At 39.4% G+C, this 12,293-nt stretch overlaps 1 protein-coding gene across 1 annotated transcript; it reads left to right on the top strand.

The window, feature by feature from the left end:
- Positions 1–807: 807 nt before the first annotated feature.
- Positions 808–1,896, top strand: LOC147614353 (polyphenol oxidase, chloroplastic-like). The gene is made up of 2 exons (XM_086780510.1): positions 808–855; positions 1,207–1,896. Exons 1-2 carry the CDS (start codon positions 808–810, stop codon positions 1,894–1,896), a joined length of 738 nt encoding a protein of 245 aa, XP_086636636.1.
- The last annotated feature ends 10,397 nt before the right edge of the window (positions 1,897–12,293 follow it).

Here is a 12,293-nt window from a genome sequence, read left to right as displayed (position 1 = left end):
TTGTCTATGGTGCCCCTGTTTTGTGCTGTCTTTATGGTGTGGGTGGTGTGGTGAATAGTGAGAAGTGTTCCAACCGGTGGTTGGTGGTGCCCTCGTTCGTGTTGTTATTTCCAAGGCTGTTGGAGTGGATAGCTATAGAGGCAGGTGATTTCGTTTCCGGAATTTCTAACTGCTTTCTGGTGCCCCCCCACTGAGGAGAGCTCTGGTGTTGTTCTTTGCCTAGAAGGGTGTATGTCCCACTGAGGAGAGCTCAGGGATTGTTAGAGGTTTTCATGATGTGGTCTTATCCAGAATTTCATGGTAGGAAGGGTGAAGATGTGTGTGACTTTTTGGAGCAAATGGAGTTGGCATGCATTAGCAATCATGTGACAGATGAAGAGCAGGTTTTGAAGCTGATAAAGGTTTTTTTGAAGGGAGATGCCCGAAAGCTGGCTTAAAGATTTTGAAGCACAGGATGCGGCATATGAGCTACATGGTGTTTTGACCCTAGACAGGTTGAAAGAAGGCCTTTTGGAGCATTTTTAGCAAGCAGAGGAGCCTAGTGTGCTTTGGCAGGAGTTGAGCATCTTGAAGCAGGTCCATGGGCAATCACTGGATGATTTTGTGAAGGTATTTACATGTTTATAGGGTAAGTGGTGTATGACATTAAAGCAGGGAGTTCCTCCTATGTTTCTGAAGAAGAGCTTGTTTATTGATGGTTTGCTACCCCATTTGAAGGTCAGGGTTGAGTTGAAGAATCCCAAGTCATTTGATGATGCAGTTAGGGTTGCTAGGGAAAAGGAAGGCAAGATTTTGAAGCAGATAGAGATGGGTATTTATCCGCATGAAGGTGCTGTGTCTGCAAAGGATATGCATGTAAATTTGGTTGAGGCGGATAAATGTCCTATGCAAAGTTTGATTAGACAGGAGCCTCAAAGGCCTATACAGGTACAAAGGGGGATGTTCTATGTGCCTTCTGATTTTTTTCCAAAGTCTTTAAAGCATGTGAAGGTGGATGAAAAGCAGGATGAGGAATCTAGGTCAAGGTTTGAGACTTTTGCAGATGAGGAATTGCCAGTGGATTCTTCTTTGGATGGGGACATCATGGCTGTGCATGAGAGTGATTTGGAATGTTCTATTGAAGATCATTTGCATTTAGCTCTAGATGACATGCATGCACATGGAAGTAAAGAGGATGATGCCGTGGGATTGGCTGATGATAAGAAGGAAGAGGAATTGGATACAGGAACCTTAAACCCAAACAACACAGACATTGATGACCCTGACTACTTAGACTCTGGATTCTCCTTCTACAACGAGGATGCTCGGCTTGTTCATGTGAGGGTGAGAGACTCTCTGGACAGTGCAAAGCTTGGTTATACCTATGAACAAGTGGATAATCCATGGGTGAATGCAGTACCCGAGCCTCTAAGCCATGGCCCAGCTGTGCTCCCTGAGGGAGCCAATTTGTGCAGGCAAGGGGAGATTCTCTCTCAACCATGCTCTTTAGTGGTGATGAGGCCAATTCAGGCAAAATCAAGCTTATTAAAAGAACCATCATCAAGGGGTAGTAGCCATGAAACTCTTGTGTTTGAGGGGATTCAAGTAGAGGCACGGGACATGGAAGCTAGGTTTGATGTGTTTGTCAACTTGCCAACTGCAGATGAGCTCACTACTCTTGCATGTGCAGAATATGCAGGCTCTTTCTCAATACTCCCACAGTTTGTGAGTAATTCTACCATCGCCAACCAGATCCACATGTCTCTCCGGCTTGCATCTCTTGATCCCATCGTAGGACGCTTGAATTTGACAAGTGAACAAAGCCTCATCGTCACCATTATACCGAGGTCCGCCTCTCTTTGCTCTATTTCTAGCGTTAGAATCAGCCTTGAACAGCCCCAGCCTTTCTATAGTTAGCTCATGATGCATTCAAGACTTTTTACATATTAGGAATCATGGATCGCTAATTCCAGACCATGAAAATATAATGACAGCTGATGTAATGAACACAATAGCTATTTGACATAATAACAGCTTATTCTATCTCTATGAGTGTTTTTCAACTCCTTTTTGCTACTTAATCAAGTTGTCTGATGAAGTCATGCTTAACTTTTGGTCCTTTTTACAAAATTGAGTGCACCGCTCAACGGGACTTCCACCTGTGTGTGTGCCTTTGGTATGGTGGATCTTGGCGACATCCATTCATGCCTTGGTATTCAAGTTCAAAGGTATTGTCACAATGGTATTTTTCTTCTTTGTTAAACAAAGTTTATCCAAGATATTGTTCAAAAGTTTGGATTGGCTATTGCACATTCCGCAAACACTCCTTGTCTTGCAAGCTCACTAGGAGTACTTCTGCAAACATTGAGGCTGAATCATTAGCTTTAAATCAACCCTATGCTAATCTTGTTGGTTGTCTTCAATTTGTGGGCATGAGCACTCATCCTGATATTCCATTTGTAGCAAATCTGTTAGGACAATACTTGTCCTCTCCATCTACAAGACATTGGTCTCAAGCTAAACGTGTTTTGAAGTACTTGAAGGGCACTCTGCAGATTTCGGACTTGTATATTGCCGTCAAGAAGACATATCTTCATCAACTTCTCTTAATCTTTTGGGTTATTCAGATGCTGATTGGGCAAGCTCTAACTTGTCCATGCAATCCACCAATGGTAATTGCTTCTTTATCAATGGATGTTTGGTATCTTGGGCTAGCAAGAAACAACGTTGTATTGCAGTTTCTACTATAGAGTCTGAATATGTAGCTGCATCTTTAGCAGCTCGTGAATTGGTTTGGCTTCTTTAATTGCTTGCTGATATTGGTCATTCCCCTTCCTCAAGCACTCCTCTTAGATGTGACAACCAACGTGCTATTAGTCTAGCCAAGGACTACATGCAACATAGCAAGTCCAAGCATACTCCAGTTCAATATCACTATGTTCGTCGACATGAAGTAAGGAAAGGAGAAATAATGGTAGAACATTGTCCAACTGATCAAATGATTGCAGACATTCTCACCAAAGGACTCCATGAAGCTCGGTTTACACTTTTGCGATCAAAACTTCGAGTTGCGGCGGCCTCTCTTTTTAGAGATTAGCACATCTCACGTCATGTCAATTTTGTCTAGACTTGTACATAGCCTATAGACTCTAGGACACTTCACACATTACTTCACATCGTGCACATTTATTCTTTGTACTTTGTATATAGAAGCACATTGCACATGGACTTTAAGTGGTATTGTACATTTATATGTAGGAGCTCGGGTTTTTCCCTTGTGCTTCCAAGGGTTTTTTTACTCGCAGCTAGAGACCTTTATTTTAGTGGGGGTGTTGGAGCTATATATAGCTAGGCTCCCTAACTCACTCTAGGTCTTGCCTATATATATGTGACTTGTGACTAATATGATTCATTCTTGTGGAGCGTATGTGTTGTCTCTTGTCTTGTCTCTCTCCCTCTCTCAACAGGCTATGTCTCTCGATGTGGAAAAAAGCGTTGGTTTCTATGATCCAAGTGCAAGTTTGTTCCTTGATCTGACCAAGTGACTCATAGGTTCGGTCAGATTAGTTTGGTCAATAATGACCCTGACTACGTTAGAGTACAATTATTTTAGACGAGTCGCCCGTGCTTTCCGATAGGGGGAAGTTTTTCCAGGTTCAGTTTTTGAAGAACCAAGGGATTAGTCTCTTGTCTGGATATCCAAGGGTGAGGCCCCGAGTGAGGGATCCTACCCCTGTGCAAGATATGCTACTTTTGCTGCTAGCATCCCCGAATCCGTTGCACGGAGGGGACAGGGACATTTCAACTCACATACATTCTACATCATCATCTATCATAATGATCATCTACTATTATGTGAAGCATCTAGAGAAGAAGAGGAGAGATAGAGAGGGAGATGGAGAGGACAAGGACAAGGACGAGAGAGATACAGAGCCTACTCAACTAACCTTATTAGACCTATATGTTGGTTCAAGTAAGGACTTGCCAAACTCTTGGTATCGTTTGACATGCTACATGGTGATTTGACTTCATCTCTTCTAACGTGCATAAAGACATTGGGATGCTTTGGTCCAACCATGCTATGATCCTTGTGTGGGCTTTTCCTTTTAAGATTTTTTTTAATTATTCTCCGTTGAGAAAATGGGAGGAGATTAAGACAAACGTTATGGGGATTAGGAGAGACCAAGAGAGTGTATATGAGATATCAAGAGAGTTTATAGGAGAAATCAAGAGAAATGTTAGGAGCCAGATTAAGGAAAATAATATGAGGATTAACAAAGATCAAGAGAGTTTATGTAAGAGATCAAGAGATTATGAGGATATGAAAATGTGGGCTTCTTTAAAGTAGGAGCATGAACTATGACTCCATAATTGCTTTTTAATTTAAAACAAGGGCATGCACTTAATTGGATGATGTCGTCAACTATGTAAGTATGTAACTGGTAATTTGGATTTTATAAGCATATGCCTTATGATTTTCTAGCGTAAAACTTATGGTTCTATTTATGCAAAGATTTTGGGAAGCACCATGCAATGATGCAGAACATGAAAAAGGCATTGGGGATGGTGTAGCTAGGGGGAAAACCATTCTTCGAGCGAGATTTTTTGACAAAAGGGAAGAGTTAAGTGAAACCCACCAAACAATCTATAAAATACTAAGGAAATAGGTGCACTTTTTAAACATGCACATACAAGCATAACACTATAGTTAACATATAAAGTAGAGCATGTAATCGAAAAAAGGACACCAACCATCACCCAAATAAAAAATGGTTTCCTTGGCTAAAGTAAATCTAAGTTTGGGTGCTAATCCAAGCTAAATTTTCATACTCAAAGGGTACAAGAATACCTCTAATGTTGAGCTCACCACACAAGAAACTTCAAAACGAGCCAACCATAACAAAACGTTCCACCATATGTCAAGGTGTTATATTTTAGCCCAAAAAAAGCTTCATTATATTTCAAGCTTCTACCTTTAAAAGTTTCACTATATTTCAGAAAACATGTTCTATCATATGTAGGCACCACATTGCATCTTCTTCCACACTAGGAGCCTGAAACCACTCCACCTTGGTGACTGCTGCCTAGTGTATGAACTTATGGGCCAATAAATCCAAGCCTAGAATCCAAAAGTACATGAAGTATAAGTGCTTTAATGGCATGTATGCCAATCACTTGGTCTCTTATTTTTGAAACCCTTGCAATGTGCATGACGAAAATTCTACTATTGACATAGAGTAGGTCACACCATTTTCTCTGGACCCTTTAGTAGTGATGTAAACGATGTGGGATTCATGACATAAAATATTGGCCTCATGAAAAACCTTTTTATCGAAGGTCCTTACCTTTTGTATGTTCTCGTGGAATTCTTCATTCAATCAGGCTTAATCAATCAGTCTCTCCACTTAATAATCTTCAAATCCCTATATTTTGGACGAAAAGCACTAGGATCTTTTATTATGGTTACATGTGCTTCAGATAATTGTGAATGTAGACCCCCACTTTGAAGCACAAATCCATTTTGTGGAAGCATTTATATCTCATGGCTTGCAAACGTGTCACCTCATCCATTGACCACACCCCACCAAGTGTGCCAATCACGTGGTTTTTGTCAATATCCTAAGAGTACACGGAAATCTCATCAAAACCTTCTAAATTCTAGTATTCTATAGCCATTATCTTACACAAAATTATTTAGCATCTTTCCAAATTTTAATTTATGCATACCTACCATCATATTTGAACTTACAGGTAGCTATAGTTGAAAGCTATATTTGAACTTACAGGTAGCTATAGTTGAAAGCTTATGGGGACATAAGGGTCATAGACATGAGCAAAATTTATTGGCCAACTAGGGACTTTGTGGACATGGTCAAAATGAAACCATATATCTTACATTTTTCCTCCTCTTTATCTCATCCTATTAACCAAGTCTAGTGCACTTCCACGACCGTTAACGGATGTTTTAAATACATGGGGTTGGTTTCGTTCACTTAACTACCTAGGAAAAAGCACAATATGGATAAATATATATCTGTATCTATTCGTGAGATAAGACCCTTTGATGTAATGCTTTTAGCTCTTTTGGCATTTTCCAAACATCATTCAATCCTCCTCTTATTTGAAAGTGGAGTGACATACTCAAGAATCTCTACAAATTCATCTTCATTGATCTCCGAACTCCCAGGTTTCTTCTCCCCCATAAGCATGTGCAGATTGACATCTTGAGCCATAACTATCTCCAATTCATTTGTAATAGCAAAAGGGTTCAATGTAGAACAAGACAATAGTACCTTTTTTCAAATTTTTATTCAATAGACCTGCATAACCCCTCCTCACATAAGGGTGATTATAATTACCAAGATGTATATCACATTATGGAGTATTGTCCTAGTATCCCTAGGAAGATAATAATAAATAACGGGAGGGCATGTTGAGACACACTCAAGAATTTGCACACAATGCTTGCAAAGCAATGTTATCGAACCAACCAATCAAATAGGACAACTCTATTTCAATTTTCCTTTCCACTATGTTTCATTTTGATAGTGTAACCTAGACTAGTAAGGGCAATCAATATTTATGGACTGCAAGTGGCCACCATAGACTCTTACATGTGGCATCAACCTCTTTCTTGAACCATGATCCAACGGTGGTAGAAACCATCAAACGCTCCAAAAAGGTAGAAACTCTCTATTCACCCTTTCATGTCTTTTTAAATTTGTGATGTGATGTTGTGATGTGCAATGCTCCAAATGAACAAGTATGTTGAGAGTGATTTAATGTGCAGAGTAAATCCAAGAAGCAAGCAATGCATCACATGAATGTGGACCACCAAATTTCCATCTTTCACTAAGAATTAACATGGAACTTATGATACCCATAAAGGATTTTCGTGCATTTTTCCAAATGTCCTCTCTCTCTCTCTCTTGTTCACTCACATCCCAAGACCCTCATGTTCCAAAATTAGATTAATCTAGTGTTACCATTTTTTCATAGTTTTCAACACCCATATATTTTTCTCTCACACACACCCCAAGACCCACACTCACACATTAAACTAGTCTCTCACTCCTTCATACACATCCCAAGCTCCTAGTGAGAAATGTTTGTCCAAAAAACACTCTTACACAATTTCAGCCATGTGTATACATACCTCAAATTCTTAAGTGTAAGGGGTTTTGAGTGTACAAATTTTGAATGCAAAGACATATTTAAATGCAAGATTGTGTAGGTCCTCATGTGTTAGTGGATTGGGGATGTGGTGAACCTAAGGCTTTGAACTAGCCTTTGTGTCTCGTGTGAAACGTACCCATAATATGTTCTATGATCTAACACAAAATTTCTCAAATCTTACAAAAACTTCACTCATACTTCAAAAAACAAAGAGATTTTCAATAAATCCTATTCATTTACAAATCCAAAGTAACAATAATATTTGTCAATACAAAAAACTAAAAATTATAGAGAGAATCACCAACAAAAGATCTAGCCAATAGGGCCTTTCTCCGACGCCCGTCTACCCCCAACCACCACTCTAGACATCTCTGCGGCTATCCTGGGTATGATGTCTATTAAATCTTGTGCACTCTGGGTTCTGCCAAATGGCTTCCAGAGGGCATAAATCACAATCTTTGTCCGGCGTTCCTTGTCTAAGGACGGCCACCCTGAATCTCAAAATCTCTCTCTGTCTCCCTATCTTGTACAGAAAATCCTCAAGGCTACCCCCAAAAAAACTCCCCATGAGAATTAGTAGATTATCATGCACGAAATTGTTAGAGGTAGAAAATATCTTCTAAAACCATGCATTCGAACCAAATTATCATCCGACACTTGAAAGTGGTGTCAGATTCATTTCGCGAATACCAGCCACCCCACGCGGAATCTCCTAATTATCTGAACACGAACTTTATTTTTCTTGTGATAAACTAACTTTCTTTAATTTTTCTCTCTAACAAATAAAGTTATTTACACCCTCATGCGAGGCTGTTACTAAAAATTAAGGGTCAATTTGGTGTTCGGGTCCCATAGTTCCTTTAGGCTAAACCATTCACTACTATGACCCTCTTATACATTATCTAACATGGTTAAGTATAGAATAGAAATCACATATAAAATGACACCACAAAACATGCGTAAAAAGTCCTAAAATTGTCCAAAAATCGACATGTCTAAATTACTAAATTTGTGACCAAACTTAATCTTTTATGTCTAAGTATTTCCTACTTTTCGACATTAAATATAGATGCTTGAAATTGCCGCATCAAATTTGTGACCAAACTTAATCTTTTATGTCCTCTAAGTATTTCCTACTTTTCGACATTAAATATAGATGCTAAAAATTGCCGAATCAAATGGACACAAAAATACGTACATATGACTACGTTACATCGTGTGTTTTTGGGCTAGGGAGGTGTTGAACCCAACGCTTTGCACTAGCTTCCATGCCTATAATCCATTCATCTCAGCAATCTTTTAAAATTTATTATATTGTAAATTTTTAGACCTTGGGGGCCAAGACAAAAGGTAAACCCCCAAAAGGAGGGGGGCTAGGTTGCTTTTTAAGAAGCATCATGCCTGTTTTGGGGCATTTTGGTTATAAAATACATTTACTTATTTTGCATGTCTGTCCAAAAATAAAGTAAATTGTGAAAAAACAAACAATAGCTCTATTGAACCCGTGAATTTCAAGGGTGACCTAACTCGTCACTCACCAGCAAAAATCATCCTTGGGATGGCTCTTATTTATCCACAACACACATACAAAAATTAATCCTCTTCCTCTCTCTCTCTCTCTCTCTCTCTCTCTCTCTCTCTCTCATGCATGTGTTGTGGTCACATAATTGTGTTCACATGACTCCAAAGCAAGCAATGCATCATATAGATCTGTACCACCAAATTTTCATCTTCCATTAACTTAACATGGAAATTATGATACCTTGAAAGGGTTTTAGTGCCTTTTTCCACATGTACTCTCTCTCTCTCTTTCACACACATTCCAATCCCTCATGATCCAAACTACGATTAATATATTGTGCTAATGTTTTAATAGTTTTCAAAACCCCTATACTTTTCTCTCTCACACACACCCCAAGTCCCCCACTCACACATTAAACTAGTCTCTCACTCTTTCACATGCATCCCAAACCCCTAGTGAGAATTTTTTTTCCAACACACACTCTTACAAAACTTTATACATGTGTATACAAACCTCAAATTCCCAATTTTAAGGCGCTTGGAGTGTATGAAATTTGAACGCAAAGACACATGTAAGTGCCATATTGTGTAGCTCCTAGTGTGTATGTGGGATGGGGTGGTGGTGAACTAAAGGCTTTAAACTAGCCTCTATATCTCGTGTGTATGTGGGCTAGGGAGTTGTTGAATCCAAGGCTTGGAGATAGCCTCTATGCCTCAAGGCCATTTATCTAAGCAATATTTTAAAATTTATTATATTTGAATTTTTTGGACCCTCGGAGCCAAGACAAAAATACAACTCCGGAGAGAAGGAAGGGCTAGGTTGGTTTTTGATTGGCATCATGCTTGTTTTTGGGCATTTTGGCTATAAAATACATCCACTTATTTTGAGTGATTATAAAACAAATAAAGAAAATTATACAAAAAAAAAACAATACTTCTATTGAGCCCCTCATTTTAAAGGGTAACCTAACTCGTCACCCACCATCAACAATAATCCTTGGGGTCATTTTGTTAATCCATAGCCCACATACAAAAATGAATCCTATCCATCTCTCTCTCTCTCTCTCTCTCTCTCTCTCTCTCTCTCTCTCTCTCTCTCTTAAAGGGCACTGTAGATTTCGAACTTGTATATCGCTGTCAAGAAGACATATCTTCATCAACTTCTCTTAATTATTTGGGTTATTCAAATGCTAATTCGGCAAGCTCTAACTTGTCCATGCGATCCACTGGTGGTAATTGCTTCTTTATCAATGGTTGTTTGGTATCTTGGGCTAGCAAGAAACAACGCTGTATTGCAGTTTCTACTACAGAGTCTGAATATGTAGCTACATCTTTAGCAGCTCCTGAATTGGTTTGGCTTTGATAATTGCTTACTGATATTGGTCACTCTCCTTCCTCAAGCACTCCTCTTAGATGTGACAACCAAAGTGCTATTAGTCTAGCCAAGGACTACGTACAACATAGCAAGTCCAAGCATATTGCAGCTCATTATCACTATGTTCGACAACATGAAATAAGGAATGGAGCAATAATGGTAAAACATTGTCCAACTGTTGCATTTTTTTCCGCCGGGATCCTAAATGAAAACCAAAAACTCAAGGAGCTCCCAAAGTTGTATGCTAGGATCCCATATGTACAAGGCTAGAGTTTGTACTCTAGAAAATGCCAAAGGATAGGTATGTCGGTGGAGATGTTAGCATTAATGAGGCCCATGGTAGGTATATCCAAGCAAAGGCCGATTATGTGAATAAGAACCATACAAATTGAGGCCAATGGAACAAGGTGGAGTGAAGATCTCCAAATATAATGTGGAATGGAAGGGAAACAAGAGTGGAGTATATACGAAATGCCGCCAGTGCCATGTAGCTATATCGAAGCGTCGCCAGCACACAAGCGCACGATTGCTTGAAGAGAGAGATAGTGTAGCCATAATCTTTACCGGCATATGTGCTGTGAGCAATAACAAAGACGGTGCAAGAGAAGTGAGGAAAGCCTTCACAATCGCCGCTGCAACTTGTTCGCAGAGACTGTGAAGGAGAAGGAGACTGTGCCGGCCTATGTGCTATGAGCAAAAGGAAGTGAAGTGCGGCTTACTAATTGCCGTTGTCGCCGGCCTATGTGCTGCAAGCATAAAAGCGAAGCAAGCCTCGCTAATCATCGCTACAGCCATCGCATCGAGACTGTAAAGGAGAAGGCACTCCCTCACACACGTAAAAAGAGGATGATGGAGTGGTGATGATGTATGCACACAAATGTTAAACAAGCTTTGTGCTAAATGACAAAGGAGCGAGATGACACTACGACACCAATAAACAGGGCAAGATATAATGTGCAATGTGCCTTGTATATTGAATTTGATGTGTGCGTGTTTGATTCATAAAGCAAATTTATGTAGCTTCTGTATGAGGAAAAGAGAGAGATCTTATCTAGTCACTCCTTGCTTGATGTTGATGAAGCTTTTGCGTGCTTTGCCAATGATGTCCTCCAGGAGACACAATGCCCTCACGGCCCTCAAGAATTGAGTTTTACAATGCTTTCAATTTTTGAATACAAACAACTTACGAGGCTTGCTAACACGTGACTATGTGAGTGAGTGGGTGCAAAGCTAGGTTATTGTTTGCCGCCGGGAATCGCACCTGCTTCTTTATTACAAAGATCTTATCCTCTTTCGCTTCCTCTTCACATGCAAGGAAAAGAAGCAATGTTGTTATGCCCTTATTTCTCTCTTTTTTTAAACCCTTTTTTCCCTCGGTCAAATGAAAGTGGGAACAGCCCATTTTCATGATACTTTTTTTATTTGAAGAAAAGCTTTAATGCAAAAAAACGTATGATATGAAGATTATTTTCCTTGCAATCTAGACACCAGTCAAAAAGCAACCTAGTCCCCCTCCTCTTGAGGGTTCTCCTTTTGTCTTAACCCCCAGGGTCCAAAAATTCAAAATGTAATAAATTTTAAAAGATTGGTGAGATGAATGGCTTTCAAGCATGGAGGCTAGTTGAAAGCCTTGGGTTCAACACCTCCCCTACCCACAGACACATGCGATGTAGAGACCTTCAAGTCATTAAAAAATTACTAATAAATATCTCCAATTCTAAGAGATTAAGGCATTTTTTAGAATTTGGGTGGAAATAAAATGTTCACTATGCACCTAACGCTAGCTACTACAAAAAACAAAGTGACCAATACAATAAAATGTCAACAAGAAACATGCAAAAGCTAGCATGGAATACTATAGGAGGAGAGGCAAAATTAAAGGTGGGAAAGGAGAATAAGTGACTCCTGGCAACATCAAAGTTGTATATTAGCAAGTAAAAAAAGTAGAGTGGTGGCCACATTAGCATATGCCATGTCAAATGTACTCCTAGGACACGAGTATGCAACACTTACTTCATCAAAATCTTATAGACTTATCATAAAGTTGCAACAAATGTCAAGCTTATAAAATGACTTACAAATGTCTCATTGGGAGCTTAATAAGGGCACAAAAAAAGACTAACAAATGTTGATATACATGGCGTAGGGAAGGTATCAAGATATGCTTAGTGTATGCATTAATAAGCAATGAAAATGGCCTTGAGATTTGATATAAGTGATTGATGAGAAGCTCTAAGGTGAG

This window comes from Cibotium barometz, chromosome 42 (assembly GCF_041138505.1).
Source record: "Cibotium barometz isolate CiBa-2024 chromosome 42, ASM4113850v1, whole genome shotgun sequence".
Lineage (NCBI taxonomy): Eukaryota > Viridiplantae > Streptophyta > Polypodiopsida > Cyatheales > Cibotiaceae > Cibotium > Cibotium barometz.
This window is presented reverse-complemented; position numbering and strand designations above follow the sequence as displayed.